Here is a 20518-nt window from a genome sequence, read left to right as displayed (position 1 = left end):
ATTTTTTTTGTAAGCATGGTTTCAGAGGATGCAAAGCCAAGGAGCATGGCTTTGTAAGTTTGTCAGTTTGTCAGAAAGGAAATGGCTTAATAACACTACGGTATGTCGTTTTTAAATCCACCTTCTGTTTTAAAAAGAATAGAAAAAGGTCAAACAACTGGCCTCAGAAATCACATTTGTTCTATTTCACATAAACTTTACATGTTGTTGGCCTTAGCCTCTTATCTCCTTCCTGATTCACCTCATTCTCCTCCCTATCATCTGTTGCCAACAGACCACACTGATCTGTAGATGCCTGCTTCCCCTGGTGGGGGCAGTGAAGGATCTCCAACAGCAGCGGCCCGCCGCCCACTAAGTATTCATCAGAACTATAGAGGACCATGGGAGAAGTAATTAGATAGCGCCAAATCAGACCATCTGGGCAGCGTTAGACACCATGACTAAGTAAATCCCTGCACTGCATGGTGAGTGACTGAGGCACCTCTTGTACTTAAAAAAAAAAAAGGCTATTTCCTATTCTCTTCTGGATTTTCTGCCCTTTTAGTGAGGTCAACTATTATTTTTATTTTGTCATTAGCAGCAGCAAACCAGCTTCCCCAGGCTAAAGACAACCACGTCAGAGTGCACCTTTGTTTTGAATTTTAAAAACCTCTATGGCTGGTAAACAATTGGAGGACATTGCAAACTTGACTTTGTTCCTATGAATATTTAACTGCACTATAGGAGCTTCATGATGAGCAGATACCAGAATGTAATTTCCAGCTAAATTTGAGTCGAACCGTATTGTAACTTCCACTGACAACACTTACATTTCTTACTTAGTAGCTTACAGTAGGAATGCTAAATCAGAAATGTTACTGATACTGATACAAAATCTGAGATCATCCTGACATAAATATACTATATACAGTATATATACGTATATTCTGGTCACTAAAATCAGTATCTTATGATGATAATAGATCAAATGTAGCCTACTTGCTGCTACACGTACTGGCCTGACCTGACTCTATAGTTCCCTCAACTTCTACAGCTTCATAACATCTTTCAGCTCACTGATCTCATCCTGCACATACAGCTTCAACTTTCTGTCCTGGCTAACCAATCATTGTGGCTGCATGATGGAGCAATTTACAGCAGAACAGCTCTAAAACACACATATTACATGCTCAGCACCAAATCACAGGCAGACAAAGTTATCAGTGAGCTGACTGGACACAGTGCAGCATTAGCAGCTAAACAAGCAGATATTGTGGAGACTGGAGAGCAGAACAGAGTTCAGAGTGAATATTGGACTTGGATTCATCAGGTGGGTGAATGCATTTGAATGTTGCCCTGTGACCACACACAGCCTGTTTCCACTGTGACTTTGCTGAACATTTTAAATTACACAGTCAAAATTATAAGGCAATACATTATAAAGTGACAATGTATATAGATATATATCTTCTTTATATATATTATATATATAAAAATATGTATCTCTGTCACATGGCTTAGTAATTCCCACTGCTTCATCTGTCCAAATGCAGAAATGTATTAGAAATGTAACTAATGTTGAGCTGCATTTGCTGAACCCTTTCTAGATGCTTTTGTTTTTACATAATAAGAGTCTCTTTTAATTACTTTCTGTTTGACTTTTCTTTCTTTTTTATTCGGTCTCTGAGGTTTTATTTGTCTCTTTAGTGCCATGCAGGTAAAATTCAGATTTCATTGTTAAACCAATTGTATGATAAAAAATAATTTAACAATCACAAAAGTTTTCTATGGCAGAGCTTATGTTGGTTATCATGTCAGCCTGTTTCCACTGTGACTTGGCTGAACATTTTAAATTACACAGTCAAAATTATAAGGCAATACATTATAAAGTGACTATTTCCCAATGCAAGATGAAATGTATTTTTGTTCAGGTCTATTTTGTACATGATCTTATATTTCCCCAAGGTTATTGAGAACAGTGAAACAATAATATTTAAGTATGAATAATAAGTCATAGTCATATAGATAATATTCTGTAATGGTATAGAGACAAGACGTATACTGCATTCTTTTTCTTCATTTAGAGCTTCTTGTCTGATGTATCTTTAAACTTTCTTCCTTCTTCCGCTTCCCTTGTGTTCTTTTCTCCACAATAAGGAGCTGCTATAAAAACTACTACTATCAATGGACAGATTTAAAAACACAGACACATCATGTTGAAAATGAATTACATGCACACTGACCTCTTTACTGTAACTGATGACGATCTGACTCCATTGGACTCATGACCTTCATTTAACTAAATGTTATTTGTATAAATGACATGTATAGAACATGTCATTTATCAAATATCATTTTTATATTAGACAGTTTGTAATGAATTGCGTTGACATTGCTTTGTGTCTTTTACTGTGTGCTGGTGCATTTTGCAATTAGACATATTGCCTTTTTAATCTTTTTAAAAATGTTTTCTCTCTCTGATGAAGCTTTAATCTCCACCACATGTCCAAACGCTTAAAAATCAGATCAATTACCAAGTCACATTTAGTCAAGTCACATTTTTCTGGCAATTTACCCACAAACCCAAATTAAATTCAAAGTAAGCATCTGTCTATTATGACGATGGATGGCCAAAGTATAGTGTGCATCGGTGTTGTGGTTGTGTTAATGCATGTACTTGGGTACTGTGTGTATGTGTGCGTAAGAGAAAGAGAGAGAGAAAGGGGAGAGAGAGAGAGAGTGCGTGCATTTGTGTGTCTGTTAGTGTGTAATTAAAACAAGTGATTTTTTTTTACACACAGATTATCCCTCTATCCCAGCTGGTCAGAGTTGGATTTGACCACCCCGACAACCAGAGAGAGGAAATCTCTTTGGGGCTAAGTCCAAATTGGCACCCTTGATGATTTTTTTCCAAACTGAAAATGTAGGAGTGCTCAACTATTAACTTGAATCGGCACTAAAATCTAAACATAACAAAACATTTTTTGTGTTAAAACTCACTGAGGTATGGAAAAAGTGAGAGTCACAAACACAAGTGGCAAAAAGTTTCTTTGTTTTTTTTATGATTATGATTCTTTTTTTTATGGTTGGTCACTATTAATTGTAGTTTCTGATGATGAATCATGTAGCAGCATCACTGTGGTATCTCTCTCTCTCTCTGTCCCTCCTCTGTAAACTACTTCAATGACTACATCATCATTCATTCATTAATGGCACAGATCATTTAGACTAGGTTGTGGAGGGGTTTTATGTGATTGTACTGCAATTATAAACAAATTCAAGGTTTAAAGGGCAATACACTCACAAGGACAGACAGCCATGGAGATGCAGAGGTTCGTGCACATCTGTCCTGTTTGTTTTTTGTTTTTTTATACACATGGACTCAGGGAGATTTAACAGCGCCCTGCCTTGTAATGAGGTCAAATCAGCTAACTGGTTGCTCATGTGAAAATGGAGACACTGAACAGTTGTGAGTTTTCCCTTAAAGACCATGTAGTATGTTCTGAACAATATCTATGAATATAAAACATACAAATAAACAATAGCAGTACATTAAAGATTATCTATATACAGTAAGTCTATTTATCAGAATTTTCCAATCATGAACCTATGACTTGAACCGTGCTAAGAGTTGGAAAACCCAAAAATATGGAAACAAGCTTTATTACCGTTTAATAAAACAGTCTGTGAAATGATCAACCTAAATGCAATACAGACAATCAGCTTCTCAAAGTACGTCTTTTATATAAAAATGAACACAGTAAATTTATATTATTTGATCATATTGTGTTATGGCCATCATGAGAGTCACTGAAGTGATCTTTCAATATAAATACATTACAAAAAAACAGATAAAAATGATCTTTACATACATACATTACACAGCCTCAAAGCTCTTTACACAGTTAATTACAAAATGAGCTTCCGGTGCATTCATTCATTTCCAATCCACATCCATCAGATCAAATTAAATGGTCTACAGAGATTCAGAGAAGTGTGCGGATAACAATCAAAATCAGGCACATATTTCAGGAATTATTAGTACACACAACCCGTCTTTGTGATCAACACACAAGTTGAAACACAGCAAAAAACTTGTGCGGTGTTTGACTAAAAAATAATAATAATAACAATACATTTGATTTTGATTAAAACATTGTATTTCTGCATATGAAGATAGATAAATGTAAATTGATATTAAGATATCTGAACTGGAAATTGTGCTTTTTCATGTGGGTGTGATAAATTAATTTACTTCTATTTTACAGCCACGTATCTACCATTGCATACAGTGTATATATAACTTGAATTCAATCTGAGTGCATATTTTATGGGATCATTTGAATAATATCATAAATTAAAAGAAAGCACACGAGAAATGTGTTAAATTGTATATATACTCTATATGTATTGATATCAATTTGATTAAATCATATTAATAACTCCTGAATAAGAACTTTATAGCAGCTACAGTCACACATGCAAATTTCTTATTTCTCAGGTCAGCAGCTACAGTATAGACGCTTACTGGGAATTATTTGGTAGATATTGCATTCTGCTCAATATTCTCCATCTGCTTTTAGCCCTGTCTCTGTGTTGGTGCATGAGCTGCGAGGCTGCAGTATGTTGGTGAAGCAGGCAGCCACACAGCTGAAACCTCTGAGCCCTTGTAGCGTGGGATCTTTATCATTATCAAAACATCTGGACATGTGAACATGAGAATTTTTAGTATTTATATAAAATGTGGAAAAACCTACAGAAAATATTTTCACAAAAATAAATGTATATAGATATACAGTATATCTTCTTTATATATATGTTGTTGTTGTTTTTTTTTTTAGCTTTTACAAATATGTATCTCTGTCACATGGCTTAGTAATCCCCACTGTTTCATCTGTCCAAATGCAGAAATGTATTAGAAATGTAACTAATGTTGAGCTGCATTTGCTGAACCCTTTCTAGATGCTTTTGTTTTTACATAATAAGAGTCTCTTTTAATTACTTTCTGTTTGACTTCTCTTTATTTTTTATTCGGTCTCTGAGGTTTTATTTGTCTCTTTAGTGCCATGCAGATAAAATGCAGATTTCATTGTTAAACCAATTGTATGATAAAAAATAATTTAACAATCACAAAAGTTTTCTATGGCAGAGCTTATGTTGGTTATCATGTGGTGTTATGACTGAACATTGGTAAAACATACAAGCCCATGTGTTATTCATGTTTTCTATAGGTGAACATTAACAATAGAGGGCATCAGTTTGTGTTTTTTTCTTTCTGTTCCTGACAAATGCTGAAGACAGGTGAGGACAAGTTACTTCAGAGCTCTCCTCCACTGACGGAGGTTGTGACTGTGTAACAAAACTGGTTCTTCAGTCTCAACAGAGGCTGTGAGCTACTTAAAAATATTGCATATTTCCTCTGGATGTGGTAACATATATAAAAAAAAGTTCTTCTCTTTGACCATGAGTTATTTTGAGCTATATTCTCTGCTGTAAACAAAACAGACAAAAACCACACAATCGCTCTCCACGCAACTGCATCTTAAAGAAAAGTCTCCTCATAGTGTTCACCACCAGCCTCCCCGACTTCAGAGTCTCTGGATATTGATGGGACAACCTCGGAGGGGTCACTGACTGCCCTGGTCACGCTGTCATAAGACGGTGGTGAGGACATCAACGTGTCCTCTGTGGTCTGTACCACAATCTCCACCCCCACAGGCCCGTAGTGCTGTATCATGGAGGCTATCAGCCCTTCTCTCTCCGGAGCGTTCTCCACATCCACCACCGTCTCGTAGTTTATTTGTCTGTAGAGGTAGGACGCCTGTTTCATCTGCCGGCGCACCAGATGCCTCCTGTAACACCTCTGGATGATGATCGCAGACACCTCCTCCAGCTTGCGGCGCAGCGTGGAGGTGATGGGCTCGTGGGAAACCTTGGAGGGGTTTGTCATCATGAACTTCTCCTCCATTTGCTGCTTGAGGGCGTCCATGTCACCAGATTCTCCGAGGACACGCTTCGTGAAGGCAAACAGTATGTCCAGGCAGTGGATCCTGTCCCCACTGACCATGGGAAGGTCCATGGCGATCAGATTGAGCCTGTTGGGCTTGGCGATGCGTAGCGGCTCAGACAAAGTGTCGGCAAAGTTCGACAGCATGGAAAACTCAATGAACTGCGTGGCCTCGGAGTCAAACTTCTCCCAAACCTCGTAAAACATCTCAAAGTCGTCTTCGCTCAGTGGCTCTGTGCTTTCCTCTGTGGCAACACTGAAGTTCTCCAGAATGATAGCTATATACATATTTACCACAATGAGGAAGGAAATGATAATGTAACTGACAAAGAAAGCTATGCCCACCGACGGGCTGCCACAGTTCCCCCGGGTGATGGTGCCGGTGTTGACAAAACTAGAGTCGCACTCAGCAGGGGAGTTGGACATTATGGGACTCAGGAGGTTGTCCCAGCCTGCAGAGGTGCTGATCTGAAAAAGGCAGATCATACTATTTCCAAAGGTCTCAAAGTTAAACATGTCATCAATCCCATCTTGTTTCTTCACATAGGCAAAGTTCGCCATTCCAAAGATAGCATAGATGAACATGACGAGGAAAAGCAGGAGACCGATGTTGAACAGTGCTGGCATGGACATCATTAAGGCAAACAGTAAAGTTCTTATTCCTTTGGCTGCACGTATGAGTCGAAGTACACGTCCTATCCTCGCCAGTCTGATGACTCGAAACAGGGTCGGAGACACAAAGTACTTCTCAATGATGTCTGCGAGAACGATCCCTGAAAAGAGAAAGAAACAAGACAAGAATGAGTTTGTGTCATTTCACTATTAAACAATTGAAATACACTTAAAGCTGCACTACAAAAAAAATTATATTCACAATAGATCAAATGACTATGAGTAGTGTGAAGAGGTCATTCATTGCATCAAATCCACAAACATGTTCCCTCCTCTCAACCTTGTTTTCAGCCCAGTTTGGAACATATTTCAGTGAAAAAGCTCTAATAACACCAGTATATGCTCCCTGTCCAGCACTAAACCGTAGTTATCACTTTGATTATAGCTGAGGAATATAATTAAGCATTAAAAACCCACATATTCCCCTTGGGGGTCGATGGAGACCCCAAAACAGAGCTTAAAGGAGAGTGTTCCTGCCTACATTCATCAGTTGGACACAAACACAACAAAAGATTAATGTTAATGTGGACGGCAATGCCTACAAGGCATGTAAATACTTCACCATAATGACTTCATACGATGATATGGCAATAGTCATGTTTTCATTACCCTGCCTGATGAGCAACTTGAAATTGAGAAATGTAAATGAAATGAATGGAAGACAAAAAGAAACACTTTTTCCATTCAAAACAGAATCAGCTGATGCAGCTGAAAGTTTCATACACATTGTAATTTTCATAACACATTTATCTTTGTGACATGATATTTGAATAATAGAAAATGTTCAGGAGTTTTTGAAATGTGGAAGTTCATGAGAAGTTAGCACAAATAAAACAAAATGTTAAAATGGCATCCTGCTCACCATCAATAAATTAACTAATAATACTGAAAACTACTTAGAGCTTATACTTGTGAGTTTCTGTTGTTGTTTTTGCAGTGTGTCTCGACCTACCCACAATCGAGAGAACTATCACAACAAAATCAAAGATGTTCCATGCGACTGTGAAGAAATAACAACGGAGGGCGAAGAGCTTGATCAGGCATTCGGTGGTGAAGATCACGATGAAGACCATGTTGATCTTAGCGAGGACAGACTCCATGCGGTCCGACTGCTCATCAGTTTCCACCATCATGGTCACCATGTTGACGATGATTAGCATCATGATCATGATGTCAAAGGCTTGCTTGGACACGAGATCGAAGAAGAAGGCTTGGAGCATGTTCTAGGATTGAACAATGGATGCGATTAGTGAGACAGTGAGATTTTAGTCATCAACAGGCAACACACAGTTCAATATAGATATGAAAAAAAAAGGATTTTTACCGAAGGTCTCGGAATGGGTTTTTGTGGCTTTTTAGATCCTAACTTCTTCATTGCATTATAGTACTTCTTCTGTTCTTCTGTCATGAAGATATCCTGTCCACCTAAGTATAGGCCAAAACACTTCACATTATTTTTACAGTAAGAAAACAGAATAATTTCATAACAAGTTGGTCCAACCAGATCAGGGTCTTAATATTTGCAGTACAAGTTACAAAATGTCAAGATTTTTTTTTTTAAAAAGACCAAGTGATCCAGGTCTGACATGCGCACTGTTAATACTCATCTTTCTTTTCTGCTGATTGAAATTGTCAATAATGACACCGATGAAGAGATTGAGGGTGAAGAAGGAGCCGAATATGATGAAGACAACAAAGTATAGGTACATGTAGAGGTTGATTTCTCTGATGGGCTGCTCCTCCACCTGAAAACAAACAGTTTTGTGAGTCCTCACAGTAACATGTTGATGGTGTAGTGCAGTGTTTTTCAACCTTGGGGTCGGGACCCCACATGGGGTCGCCTGGAATTCAAATGGGGTCACCTGAAATGTCTAATAATTGATAAAAAAAATTACCGTACTGATAAAAATATAAAAAATATTATGATTGAAAACACCACACACAATCTTAACCAGCTGCATTCTATACTTTCACTGTCTCGAATATAAATCGAGTTCAAATAAAATGCAGCATATAAAAATATCTGAGCTGGCGCATCTTGATTGACGGCCATGATCATGTGATTGCAGGGTCGCCAGAAATGTGTGATGTCAAAATGGGGTCATGAGTCAATAAAGGTTGGGAACCACTGGTGTAGTGTAAGCCATGTAAGAGACACTTACACCTCTGGAATCAACAGCTGCATGCATAATCTCCATCCATCCTTTAAATGTAGCCTGCAATACAATATGACATTACACAACATTACTGTCTGCACATCGACCACTGGCTTTATCATTTATAAAAAACAATATCACAAACTCAACCCACCACTTGCAGAAGAGAAAGGTAGCCGAGTCCTACGTTGTCAAAGTTGACCTTGACTTTTGTCCAGTAGAACTGGGTGTCGTTCATGGCGAGGCAGTCAGACTTGTTGTTTACCACAGTGACACTGTGAATGAAGCCCGTTCTGTTCACACACTTTCCGAACTTGCCGGCAAACAGGTTGACTCCCATGATGCTGAAGATGAGCCAGAAGATGAGACACACGAGCAGCACGTTCATGATGGAGGGGATTGCTCCTATAAGAGCGTTCACAACCACCTGATGGACAACAAACAAGAAAAACATCAGTCTCACTTTTTCATTTTGTTCATTATGGGACAGTTCACTGAGTGATAGTTACACAAATTCTACTGGTATATCAATAAGACAACTTATTTACTCTGGTTTCAACATAGGACAGGATAGAAAACTTTATTGATCAAAACAAGTGAATTAAATTGATACATGCAAAGATAAATAAATAAATATACACCTCCAGAAGGTAAAAAAAAAACAACAAACAACCGCTAGTTAGTGATTGTTGTTAAAAAATCTGACTGCTGCAGGAACACAGGAGCGTCTGAGTGGTTCAGTAGATCAGAGGCATCACTAACCGCTCACTGAAGGAGCTTTTGAGCTCCTTAAATATATTGTGAAGTGGGTGGTTTTTGTAGAGAAGGTCCTTGTTCTCTTCTCCACTATTACCTCAAGCTTGTCTGGGTTAAAACCAATCACTGAGCCAGCCCTCTTGATCATCTTATTAATCCTGTTCTTGTTGTCAATAGATAAACTGCCTCCCCAGCACAGAACAGCATAAAATAAGACACTAGCCAGGATGCCCTGGTAGAAGATGCCTAGCAGCCTTGGGCTGATGTCAAAGGATCTAAGTTTCCCCAGAAAGAAAAGCCTAGACTGAGCCTTCCTCAATAAGACCCCAGTGTTTTCCTTCCAGTTGAGCTTACTGTCCAAATGGACACCAAGATATTTGTAGGACTCCACAAGTTCTATTTTTTGATTATTAATTGTCACTGGGACAGCCTCCTCTTTCTTCTTCCTAAAATTGATAAGCTTTTTTGTCTTACCAACATTCAGCTGTAAAAAATGTGTATCACACCATTTGGCAAATGAGTGTGCCTCTTTTTTGTAGGCCAGGTCTGCCATGCTTAAGCAGACCCCCAAGTGCAGTGTCGTCTGAAAACTTCTGTATTAGACAGGATGGCTGACTATGTCTGTAATCAGCTGTATAAAGCGAAAATTAAAAAAGAGATAAAATTGTCCCCTGTGGAGCTCCTGTATTGGTTAAAATGATGTCTGAAGCTTTGTCAAGCCTGACATACTGGGGACGAGCTAGAAGATAGACTAAAAGCCAGGCAATGGTTTTGTTACATGCAATTTAAAATTACTTAATTTATCGGCTAAAATGTATGGCTGTATTAAAAGCACTTGAAAAATCAAAAAACAGGATCCTGACAGAACTGGCTGTGGTATCGAGGTGACTGTGAATGTTAGGCAGCATAAAACATAACTGAGCCTTCAAGTTGTCCTTTTGTAAATTTCCTACAGAAATAAAATCACCTACATTTAAAGGGTGATTCCAAGTAGACAAGTAGAAACATACCCGTCCCATGTCCAGTGGTGTCACATTCTTAAGTTTCATAGTTAAGACCGGACAGGGCCAAGTGTACAGCCATGCTAGCTGTTCTGTGAGGCTGTATTTTGCAGGGGGAGCATACATCAGTCCGACTGCCCAAAAGTCCGACGGCTCATTTCTCCGACTAGTTAAGGTTAGGTTTAGGGTAAGGTTAAGGGTTAGGGCTACTTAAGTCGGAGAAGTGGGAGGTCGGACTAATGGACGCAAAAATAAAGAAATGTATGGTCGGAGAAATGGGTAGTCGGACAGACGTCATGCGCCCATTTTGCAGCTAAATTTAGCATGTTAGCATGCTCACAATGACAAAGCTAACATGTGGATGTTCAGGTGAACCACAGTCATTAATTGTGTCACCACGTTCTCATTCACTTCTTCCTACTCACTATCCAGGTGGTTCTCATTGTGACCTCATTAAATACTTTCAGACACTACTTGGGTCATTTCCTCTGTGCAATTTTCCTGCCAGTGGATGATTGAATATTGCTTAGTTAGTAACATTGGCTGTGCACTACTTTTCACGATGCGTTACTATGAGCTCATTACAAGGGTTACAATAATTTGCACTATAGCTACAGACAACATTACAAATGGCGGACTCAGTATATTGGATGATATAGGGGGTCACAATCTTAGTTTTACGTCTTAGCATGCTAGCATTTGCTAATTAGTGCTAAATTCGAAATGTATCAAAGGAGCTGTTAACCAAGTTTTTGGACAAAAATACACTTTGATCTGATGATGGCGCTAGATGAAAAGTGAGCACCAAATAACAATTCATCCTGACGGGGAGCAGAAAGAAATGCCTGAATGAAAATTCATCCAGTAGTTCAGACATTTCCCACAAAAAGACCAAAGGCCAATCCACGTCAGGAAAGAAAAGTTACAGAAGTAAAAATGTAATTTCTCACCCGCATGCCCTCAAATCTGGACAGAGCTCTGAGAGGTCTCAAAGCCCGGAGGGTCCTCAGGGACTTGATGGCAGCAAAGTCTGAATATCCCAGTGAGTTTGCCACCAGACTTATCAAGGACACCTGGATGGAGAACAGAGAGGCAGTTGACTGTGGGAATCATAAAACACGTTAAATGTCTATGTTACTTAATGTTCATGTTTAAACCTTTGGAAGGAAAGTAGGAATATGAAAGAACTGACTCTGAAAGTACTGAATAAAGCATTATGACATACATTGTCTTTTCAACACAAGTGCTTATACATTTTCTGATAAAGTACATAACATTTAAAGAAAATACTTGACTGGTATAATATCTAATGAGCCATATTTTATTGTTTTAGTGTATTTTGGGACATTCCACAGTTAGGAACACAATTATTTCATTTTTGAGGTTTAGGTTTGTTTTTGTTGTTGTATCACCTTTTAGCAAATTTAGATTTCCACTCTATTCTACATCCAAAACAGACAAAACAAAATGGTATTCCGCTGTCGAATGACCCTTGGATGAATGAAAATGGCGTGATATAAATGAAAGAAACAAGAAATCCATGTCATGATTGATGATGACAAAACACAGACAAGTATGCATATATGGATGAATAGTGTCCATATTTGCATACTCAGCTATATATGCATATAAAATATGTATATATATCAAATAGAGTGAGTTTTATAAAGAATTTATATCCGTCTTTGCCAAATTTGTTTCCCAATTTGCATCAAATTGATCCAAGTTCATTAAAAACAATTTGGGCTAATAAGGTCCCAATGGTCTTCTTTATAAAAGTCTATTTACAGATGTGTTTGTCCAATATATCTAAAGAAGATACTCAAAATTAATTATAAGGGCTAGAGAAGTCTGTGGCTCCAGAAAAGTAAAGAAAGAAAAATACAAAAACACAGTAAAAGAAAGTAAAGTAATACTTTTTTTATAAAGAGAAAAGAAAGGTGCTAGAGTTGCAATGATCAACAAGATTGGTAATTTCTTTAAAAACAGGCATAACAAATAACACTCAGCACATGAATTAGACACAACAGTTAAAACATGAGTTCAACCACTGCATTTCTAAATTGTAAATGAAACTGTTTGTTTTATGTTTTATTGGTTAAATATCAACTACACCAGATCTTCTGTAGATAAACCTCAGAGTACATGGCACTGCATTTGTTTTTGATATAAAAGCCAAGGTCCTGAAGTAAATGATTCAAATAATAAACAAAAAAAGTGTAAACTCTCTTTTATGGAATTTCATCATAAAATGTATTTGTTTGGAAACAAGACGGTGGCTTTTGATATCGCAACAGAAAGCACTTACGAGTGAAGAAACACAGACGCATTTGTGATGCAGATGCAGAAGTTTCCAAATCCCATTCCAGCCCATACTCACCTGGGACCTGCTAACTACAACTTACCCTAACAATAGAGCGGTCTGTGGATATCTGTGTAACAGCAGGTGAAATCAGAGGAGAAGTCAGGCCTCGGGCTGCATGCCTCGGGCACTTTGGATGACTACACACTACGGCGCCACATCCATTTTACCCAAACACAGTGACATGCTCGCAAAGTGTGACGTCACTGGAGCTCTCTTTTAATTTGTCTGGACAAATCTTGGCATTACAATAAATGTTAACTGCTGTTTTGTGTGTTATTAGCAGTCTGCATGTAGAGTTTATTTCAAATAGGAGGAAGAGATGGTCGTTTTTGTACAAAAATTCATCAAGAACGTGTCCAGGTGTTGCAAAGTATAAATGAACTGTCAAGTGCTTTCCTGTAAGTTATATGACACTTACCCAGCTGTAAGTCCCACAAACATGAAAGCCTACATTCAGCTACAATGGGAGGCATTACAGTTCAACCTGATGTGATTAAGTGACACAATAAAAACACAAGAGATACAGAAAAAAGTCCACTTACATCCACGATAAGGAAGTCGAGCCAGCACCAGTAGTTGGTGAAATACTTTTTGAAGCCGTATGCGATCCACTTAAGGAACATCTCAAGCACAAAGATGTAAGAGAAGACTTTGTCGGCGTACTCCAACACCACCTTTACCACTTTTCTCTTCTCAATGTAGATATCCTCGAATGCCTGCAGTGATACAGGAACAGCCATGTGAGAAACACGACTTCATCACAAAATCATCAGTCTGGGAAGTTCATTGGGCCTCATTCACGAACCGTTCTTAAGAACAAATTTGTTCTTAAGTCCTACTTACGAAGTTTTTACGAAGATTGTGGCATTCATGAATGTTTTCTTATCCAGAATTTGTTCTTAACTAAGAACAAAATCTACGAACAGTCAGGAGTATACTTACGCACTTTTAAGTGCTGAGACTTCTGCAAAAATAACCGATTTTAGCGTTTTCTTTTGTTCTGCAGTTGTATGATATCATATGATTTGAATAAGAATTATTTTCTTATCTTTTATGATGTTTTTAATAATCATATAATAATAATTGACGAATCAGTTCAGTCTCTTAAAAAACATTATAGACACTTAATTCATATCATTTTTTTCCCCCCTTTTCTTTGGGGGGGGGGGGGGGGGGGGGGGCATACAGCTGCCGATATGATTTTTTTTTTCCTAATTGCGGGCTGCAACAGTGCACTTACTGTAAGTGTTCACACTACACACAACTGTTTTTTTTTCATATGTGATAATATGATGATATTTATGGTGGCACATGTGAGAGTGTGGTCTCTCTGTTAACAACCCGAAGAGCTGCATCCACTGCTGACGCTACTAAATGTAAATATAAAATATAAACTAAATATAAGCTTTTTGTTTGTTTCTTTGTTTAATTCCTACCGCAGTAGCGCCACTTCACTACTTAAGTTCTTTTTACGTTTGGAGTCTGGTGCTCCCTCCCAGATTTTCATTTGAGCATTTCAACTTTCTTTCTTACTTCACCTTCTCTGCTCAGTGCCTGTGGGTTCTGTTTGCACACGGCCCTGCAGTCTCATGCCCTTTTACGGGCATTGATGGGGCGGTTACCTATGCTAATCATATGTTAATTAGACTCACCTGGCACACGCCCTCAACTTACGAGGAGTTGGCATAAGAACACAGCTGCGAACAATTCTGAGGCTTACGAACGCGTTGATGAATCTGACGTAGGGTTTTCTTAAGGAACTTCTTAAGAACAACTTAAGAAAGAATCTAAGAAGATTCTTAAGAAGATATTGGTGAATGAGGCCCATTGTTTTTTGCTGTTGAAGAATCTGAAGATATAATGAGGATTCAGGTACCAGTTACCTTTGCCTTACAACATATCACAATGAGAAACGTTACTGTGCTGTACTGTACTGTGGAGGTAATATCATGATCAGGCATTTAACTGGACTGGGATCAGACATTTTCTGAAGTAAATTTGAGGTGAACTGTTCATGTGTGAATGTTATTATGTTGTAATTATCATTATGCAATGTAGGTTATGTCAGCCTCAGCATGTTGTCCACCCTCCCACAGCTGTGTAAGCGTGTTAAGTTACTTCTGATACAAAGAGTGAAATTAGATGCAATTGCTCAGAGAAACAGCTCTAATGTGATGTTGTGTGATTACACTGTAAACACATAACATCAGTTACTCTTCCTGGTAAAGCAGCTGCTCAGTGAGTCTTTGCTGCCCACACAACTCTGGGACTTGGAGTCCAAACGCCCACCTCCTGCTAACACCTGAAATCTTTAGGGCTGTGAGTTTAAATGTATTCAAAAATATTATAATGATTATTTTATTTTTCCAGTGGCACCTCGTAGCCTTACCAGAGCTCCACTGCTGAGCAGGATCATGAAGATGATGAAGGTTTCAAACCAGCTATGTTCCACGATCTGGTAGCAGGTCTTCCTGAGCCTCCACCAGGCCTGACCCAGACCACGGCTGGTGTTGATGTTACAGCACTGACAGTACCTCATGCACACTGAGCGGTCATGTGAAAGCAAACCAGCACACCTTTATTATTATTATATCACATGAAAGAGCAAAAAAAGACCACTTGTAAAGTAAAATAAAGTAGGTTAAAGGGATACGCCAACATTTTTTTTTCGTGTCTTGTCTCACTCCCGAGTCCATGACAAGCAGATAGACACCATCCTTTCGACTGTGCGTGCAGTGGGCTAACAAGGGAGAGCCCGTATCGCCCGTAATTAGCTTAGCTCAAACACTGGAAGTGTATAGGTAGTGTTCGCCTGCCTCCACCTAAAGTCATCAGAGACAGCAACTCTAAACGGGCCGATCTTCGTCTCAGAGCTGACAAAACTCTCCGGTAAGGCATCTTGAGCAGTCAAATGCCGGTAACAGGACGACATCGGTCAGAACGGAGGGTTCAAGCAAAGACGGTTTATTTTGGTTCAAGCTAGCTACATCGAGGGTAGGTTAGCTTCCTATTTCAAAGTAAAAGCACAAATTCTATCGTCATTGTTTTCTGAATGTAAAGGGCAACAGGTGTTTTATTTTGTGAAAGTAACCGGAAGTGCGGCTAGCTTGAGTAGCGCCGACTTCGTCCGAACAAAATTGTAAACAGCTGGTATTTAGACAAATTAACGACACACTGCTGATTTAAACGGCTATGTTCTTGCCTAAAAATGTTTGAAATGTCGATCAAGTGATATATTTACAGAGTTTAGAGCTAAAATGAAATCAGCTTCTGACTGCTGATTTCGGCTCGGGTAGGAGGCAGGCTAACACTACCTATACACTTCCAGCGTTTGAGCTAAGCTAATTACAGGAGATACGTCTCTATCTCCCTTGTTACTGCACGCACAGTCGAAAGGATGGTGTCTATCTGCTGGTCATGGACTCTGGAGTGAGGCAAGACACGAAAACAAATGTTGGCGTATCCCTTTAATAACTTTATACTCACAGTCAGGAAAGCATTCGTCTGGCTCCATGCTCTCATCGGCCATCTCTGAAAAGTCGTCAACCTCATCTCCGGGCCTCCTCAGGTCCACTGTGCTGCCCTCTGATAGGCTGACCTCCTCCTGAGAAACAACAAGCCTCACTGTCATCAGCCACTTTGATTCATTATCTATTTTTATTGGGCCTCTCTCCTGCACGTGGGACCAGTGATTGGACGCATACCTCCACAAAGTACCACACAACTGCTAAACACCTGCTGTGACATCAGTGTCTGGGACGTGGCCGTAAGCCCACTGTGTGCTTCAAGCTTCAACTGGAACAGAGCAGTGCAGCAGCATCTCTGTCCCCTGCATTCACCGAGGACTCATCCCATCAAAGCCAGCTCACCTAGACGCACTGCCTTGCTTTTCAATCTCTGAGCCTTAATACAATTTTGATGAGATTTTCGTGTGTTGTAACAGCAACATATTTAACATGATTTATGGGACAGAGGTGCAGTTTCAATCCTATAAAATGGTAAATCTAATCCAGCATTAAAGAGCATCCACAGGACCTGGAGACAGGAGATTACCAGCGTAACCATCTCAGTGTTTGAAGAGAGAGAATGTGCACTGACACAATTTGACGTATTTTGATGAGTTAAGATTACATACAATGGCGGGATTAGTGATAATTTCCACACACACTGAGCTGTTTGCTCTTAGTCCCGTGACGTAGGCAACACTCTCTCAATGGTTACAATCTTGCCATTTTTCTAGTGTTTAAAGCTCTAGACATGTAAAACGTAGCCTTCGTTACTGCTGAGCAGCTGCTGATGTCCCGTTAAGCTGATGGAGAGCTGGAGGAGAGTTTTTTTTTTCATTTCCATTTTCCCTGATGCCTAATTCTGGTGTGGTGTGTGGAGTGGAGCATCGCAGGGAAAAGAGGAGGAGAGAGCGCCAGACTGCAGCCCGCTCAGCTCAGCCTGGCCCTGCCTGGCTCTGCTCAGCTGTGTCAGTTTAATCTGCTCTGCAGGGCCTGGCTCCACATCTGGCCTGCTGCTGTCGGCCTGCCAGAGAGGACAGGAGCAACACACCCTCCACCTCAACGGACCCCCGACCCACAGCACTTTCACCCATGGAGGAATGTAGGAGGAACAGAGAGGGAGGGACGAGAGTGAAGAGAGTGAAAAAGAAGGAGACTAACGGGAGCCTGAGAGAGACATTTGCTCAACTGATCCACACGTCAGAGTGGGAGTGTACGGTGGTTATGCAATCTAATGGGTCAAAGGCAACATGAGCATCTTAATACACACTAATAACCGGGTGTGATTATAACAGTGAATCTCAATGAGTCGCATTGCTTTTCTCATATTTAAACAGTGGTGCCAGTGGTCCGAATAAAATGTTAAAGGTGCTTTTGCTGAGAATTACATGAGATAATTTAGACCACTCTCATGTGTGTATTGTGAATACGTAGATACCAGATAAATCCACCTAGCTCACTAATTATTACCACACAATATCTCTACATTTATTTAAAAATGTAAGTTTAACTTAGTTGACAGCTACTAATACAGCTGAGCATGGAACCCTCTGTAAAACCAGAACCTGTTATTTCTATTAGTCTGTTTTTGTACAGATTAAAGAAACATGATATAACGTGTTAATTAGTGAGCTTCAAAGCCGCTGGGAGGAGGATTATGTTTCCTGTTGACAGAGCCAGCGTAGTGTGGTTGTTGTTGTTACTCTTTGTGAAATACTGCTTGTACTACTAGCACTAGCTGTGCTATCAGACATGAAACACTGTTTTTTCAGCATGGTGATCCAAGCCTCTTAGAGCTCTTACACACCCATGCTCCCACCACACAGGTCTTTTCAATTAACCTGTTTGCTTAATTGTGCTCTCCACAGCACCTGGCACCTTTGAGATAGTAGTGCAGTGATTTAAGTAGAGCTCTGCCCACCTTCAACATGAGCAGATATCCTAATATCCTAATATAATCAATTGGAATAAATGCAAATGCTAACAGCTGTGTGGGGGTGTGGGGAGTCCAGGGTCTGACCATGCTTATACAATCTCTCAACATTTTAGTTGTGCCACACTTTCATGCACTGCTTTTGAAGACTGCTTGTGTCATAGCACCACGACTAGACTGCCCCAAATGTATGGCCTTCTTTTCCTAGCAATAATGGATGGGTCCTTTGTGCTCCATCCTATGCCAAGAGTCTTTTGTGTCAGTAATGAAAGTGAACAGACAGCCAGAGGATTACATTTTTAATGTAAGTGTTGGGTTCCAGCTCAATTCAACAGCTAACAGTGAAACTGTTAAAACTCAAGGGCCTTAAACCCCAGAGTCTCTGATTAGAAGCAAAAGGAGCCGTGCTTTACAACACAACAAGTGCTGCACGGAGAAAATCTTCAATAGACCAGACCGTCTCATTTGAGTTCAGCCTGCAGCAGCTACAAAGGGTCACACATTCATGGAGCACGTCCTCCAAAGGACACAGACCCTGAGGTGGGACACAACTTTGGTCAGAACAAAAGAAGCTCAGGTGTTATTAACATGAACAGTGGGTCTATTTATTCTGTGCAATGCGACCTTGAATCAGTATGAATACCAGTGACCATGAAACTGAAGCAGGAAATGTTAGGAAACCATCATTAGTTTTATTACTAAACATGCTCTGTCTTCTCTGACCTTGGCCTTTAAAGGGAGCTTCAAGTCGAGTCAGGTCCAAGATTATGAGCCTTTGATATGCACACTGTCATACTGAGACAAGGCTTCACAGCTAAGGAACTCTTGCTTGTGTCTAATGATATTTTATCAGTACAAGGTACAAGACTGAAACCATAACTATAACAAATGCATACATTTTCCCTGTATCATATTCTCCAAGCCATTGACTTTAAAGGGACAACGAGGAGTTTTGGAAAAGCGAAGCATTTTCACACTACATTTACGAGCCTCTGCGCGCACCGTGAATTTCTTTGACCGGCGCAAAAACAGACTCATGTTTTCATTCATCAAGAATTAAAGTCAGAGGTTTGAAGACGATCACATACTGTCGTAGTTTCCACCATAAATGGCGATTCGGCGGCATTATTCTCATGACTCGCCGCGAAACCGAAAGTAAGGAAACACTGGTCAGCTCCCCCAGCATTTCCGCCACCACTAATAATAACAAAATAACGATAGAGACAAAACAATATATTTAACGAAAATGGGCCCATTAACAAGTGTGGGTAGCGTAGATTCATCCACTTTAACGTGAGACTTTTTTATAACCAAATAGAAACTCCTCGTTGTCCCTTTAAACAAAATATGCTCTTCACTATGTGTCCAGTTCATATGAATGTTACATCATCCTTTTTATGACCATCCTCTTGTCACACAACTCAGCTTTCTGAGAAACTTTGCCAGATGTTCACTGCATGATTTTATATTAACTATTAATAACTCGAACTGGGATAAAACATCTGGATCCACAAGTTATATTTGTGGCCACCCACCAGGACGCTCGTCTCCATCAGAGTTCACCTTGTCTGCTTGACAGATTAAGAGCTTACGTGTCCGGAAAGCCTCCACATCCGTGTCCACTTCACAGCCCACACCCACCCACCTGACTACACCCCACATGTCCCTCCTCCATTATTTGAACTCTTCACCTATTCATACCTTCAAACTAGAGAGCAGTGCGTCAAAATTGACCAAGACAGATGATCCCTTTTAACAGAAAGGGTGTCCCCCAAGGTTTGATTTTGGGTCCGTTGTTCTTCAGCTTGTTTATTAATAATCTGCCTACAAGCTGCCTGGAGGCTGATTGTCAGCTTTATGCGGATGATATAGTCATATACACATCAGCTAAATTACCTCGCAAGGCAGCCATGATCCTGACTGCTCACTTGACTGATGCCCATCAGTAGCTGCAACATTATCATGTTTTGAATTTAACTCCATTCGAAAACAGAGCTCATCTGAGAACTTCAAAATCAAGCTACACAATGAAGAAATAGAGCTTCAGCTCAAGTTCATAGGGAAATGTAAGATCCACAACTCCAATCCGATAGACATGTAAAGATCTCAAAAACTAAATACCACCCTTCTTTGCTTCAGATCA

General features: G+C 39.7%; 1 protein-coding gene across 1 annotated transcript in view; it reads right to left on the bottom strand.

Moving 5' to 3' along the window:
• Positions 1-5521: 5521 nt before the first annotated feature.
• LOC310999969 (sodium channel protein type 3 subunit alpha-like) overlaps positions 5522-20518 on the bottom strand; it is a gene marked incomplete at both ends in the record, with an annotated part of 48666 nt that continues 33669 nt past the window's right edge. Inside the window, 10 exons of the mRNA XM_083990596.1 lie at positions 5522-6759; positions 7611-7881; positions 7983-8083; positions 8262-8403; positions 8821-8874; positions 8969-9241; positions 11522-11644; positions 13479-13652; positions 15326-15480; positions 16423-16540. Of these exons, the coding sequence (XP_083846722.1) occupies positions 5522-6759; positions 7611-7881; positions 7983-8083; positions 8262-8403; positions 8821-8874; positions 8969-9241; positions 11522-11644; positions 13479-13652; positions 15326-15480; positions 16423-16540 (2649 nt within the window). The remainder of the gene's footprint in view (positions 6760-7610; positions 7882-7982; positions 8084-8261; positions 8404-8820; positions 8875-8968; positions 9242-11521; positions 11645-13478; positions 13653-15325; positions 15481-16422; positions 16541-20518) is intronic.

The sequence above is a fragment of the Trachurus trachurus genome (assembly GCF_905171665.1).
Source record: "Trachurus trachurus genome assembly, chromosome: 17".
NCBI classification, from domain to species: domain Eukaryota; kingdom Metazoa; phylum Chordata; class Actinopteri; order Carangiformes; family Carangidae; genus Trachurus; species Trachurus trachurus.
Note: the sequence above shows the minus strand (reverse complement) of the source record. Positions and strands in the feature narration are given on the sequence as shown.